General features: G+C 49.4%; 1 protein-coding gene across 1 annotated transcript in view; it reads left to right on the top strand.

Moving 5' to 3' along the window:
• Positions 1–2,500, top strand: part of LOC113028827 (dynein heavy chain 5, axonemal-like) — a gene marked incomplete at its 3' end in the record, with an annotated part of 41,923 nt that overhangs the window by 1,194 nt on the left and 38,229 nt on the right. Inside the window, 7 exon segments of the mRNA XM_026179274.1 lie at positions 604–699; positions 780–953; positions 1,133–1,222; positions 1,310–1,465; positions 1,720–1,859; positions 2,143–2,294; positions 2,400–2,500. The exon segment at positions 2,400–2,500 is cut by the window's right edge and continues 107 nt beyond it. Of these exon segments, the coding sequence (XP_026035059.1) occupies positions 604–699; positions 780–953; positions 1,133–1,222; positions 1,310–1,465; positions 1,720–1,859; positions 2,143–2,294; positions 2,400–2,500 (909 nt within the window).

Here is a 2,500-nt window from a genome sequence, read left to right as displayed (position 1 = left end):
TCCTAACACGAGCACCGTTCTTATCAGCTATTTATCAGACTGTAGTCACGCAGTCACACATGTTATCCAGCATGTGCTTCGCTGTAGTGTCTCTGTGCACCAGTATGCACGCTCACAAACATCTGGCAGGCACATCGTCCACAGGTCACACACCCTTACACACTCACAGATGTGGACATTATAACACTGCTCATAGAGACATAGCTGAACCAAAGCTCACACAGAGAGGAAACCAGTGTGCAGGTTTATTGATGGATGTTACCGACTCAAAGCTGAACTGAACAGTCCTGAAAGTCAGAAGTTCCTCCGTTTGTGGACAGATGCTCTTACTGTGGAGCGATGAACAAGTCTTTGAAAGGCTTTCAGGGCTTTCTACCAGTCTGATCTTCCTGAAACGCTCGACTCCATTTGCTTTAAGAGAAGTCGGTGTGTCCAGCAAACACAACAACAGTGTGTGTTTAGTTCAGACAGCGTGTGTTTCTGTCTAATGATGTCTTGGATGATGATCAGAAATAACTCGGTGGTTGCAGAGGCTTCAGCTTACCTCGCTCTTCCAGCTGTTACAGTTGTGGTTCAGTCCTGAGGAACTTCTGTGTGTCTCAGTTTGACAGAGACTATGCAGACTTCCAGCTCCAGGTTCAGAGTGTGTTCCAGTGTCTTCGGTCTCTGCTGGACGACTGGTTCAGCCGGCCTGTCTCTGTGAGTTCACACAATCAGAACTGAAAGCGACTTCTTATCGTATCAAACACACAGAACTGAAACAATGTGTCTGGATTCAGACGCAGAGATTGCTGGAGCTGTTGGCCATGTTTGAGTCGGGTCCGCTGGCTCGCTTGGACCTGAGGCAGTACTACCTGCTGCTGCTGCAGCGCTACAGCCGAGATCTGGAGCTGCTGAGGAAGACCTACCAGAAACACAAGGACCGGCCGCCCATCGGACGCAACCTGCCGCCGGTACTTACACCTGCTCACCCCGTGCTCACAAACACCAGCAGGAAATTCACTACTTTAAATCCGAGTGTCAAACTCCAGTCCTGGAGGATGCTTCTATTGTGCTTCTATTGTGCTTCTATTGAGAAATACAGATGATTTATTTACCGATAGAGCTTTTGTTATTGATCTCTCTCTCTCAGGTGTCAGGCAGGGTCCTTTGGAGCCGCCAGCTCTTCAGGAAGGTTGAAGCTCCGATGTTGATCCTGAAGAAGAAGCTTGACTTCCTGAAGGTGCACACTCTGACTTTACCCCATCAGTCACATGATCTCTGTGATGACCGCGTCCTCGGTGACGCCGCCTGTCTGTGTCTGTCTCAGGGACCAGAGATGACAAAAGTCATCCGGACCTACAACCAGCTGGCTGTGGTGTTGCTGCAGTACGAGGTGCTGCACCTGCAGGGGTGGAGTCAGGCTGCAGAGAGTGCGCCACGCTGCCTGAGCACCGCCCTGCTGGTCCGGCATGAAGACAGCAAGGTTTGTGACGACTGAATGAAAGCAGCTTTTAAAGGTCGTGCGTGGCTTTAACTTTTTAATCATCTTTTTCAGATTTGAACAAATCGTTTTTACACATTTCAGTCATGTGACCGACAGTCCAGAGCCGACTGCTTTTGTTTCTGCAGGCAGTGAACTAACACCACACACTCTACTTTCCTTTGGATGCTGGATCCTTAAATTTGCTGTTAGATTTTAGATTTTATTGAACATTTGAAAGAGCCTCTTTGTTTCAGGAGGTCTCGGTGAACCTGGACCCTGTGGTGCTGGAGGTGCTGCAGGAAGCTCGGTGGATGACCAAACTGGGCGTGAACGTGCCAAAGGTCATCCAGAAGATGACCTCCAGGGAATCAGAGCTCAGAGATTTGTACAGCCGGTGAGAGAAGCTGTTCAGTCCAGCTGTAGGCGCGTCAGCAGCTCATTCTGTGATGTTCTCACTCAAATCCATCACATGAATGTCTTTTCTTTGGTTTGTAGTTCTTGTTGTTACTTCACTCTGTGCTGGATAGAAAAGCTCACAGAAACAAGGCGCTTGTTCTTGATTAAACAACATCAGGATTTATTTTCTCTGCGACGTTACTCGTCTCAGACTCTTGTCTTCATCTCTTCTTCACTTTGGTAAACTTGTGTTTTCTTTGATGGTGCTGACTCTGGTCCAGACTGCTGGAGATGCTCCAGGAGTACAGCTCTGTGGTGGGCAGGGTCCCACCTCTCCTCCTCCCCCTCATGCAGCCCTTCATTGGCCGTGTGGAGGCAGCTCTCTCCCCTGGACTCACCTCACTGTCCTGGACTGCCCTCAACACTGAGCGGTGTAAGGACGGACAGCTTCCCGTCTCATTGTTGTTGTGCTAATATACAAAGAAAGGACATCAGATTTATAAGCATTCGATAATGATTCCCTTCCACTCTGTGTCAGTCCTGCAGAATGTGTATGTGGCTCTCAAAGACGTGGACCTGGTGGCCAAAATGGCGACAGACCTGTTGGACTGTCGCATCGGCCGGCTGCTTGGGGCCATG

Source organism: Astatotilapia calliptera, chromosome 9, assembly GCF_900246225.1.
Source record: "Astatotilapia calliptera chromosome 9, fAstCal1.2, whole genome shotgun sequence".
NCBI classification, from domain to species: Eukaryota; Metazoa; Chordata; class Actinopteri; order Cichliformes; family Cichlidae; genus Astatotilapia; species Astatotilapia calliptera.
The sequence above is the reverse complement of the archived record's forward strand: the minus strand, read 5'-3'. Positions and strand labels throughout refer to the sequence as shown.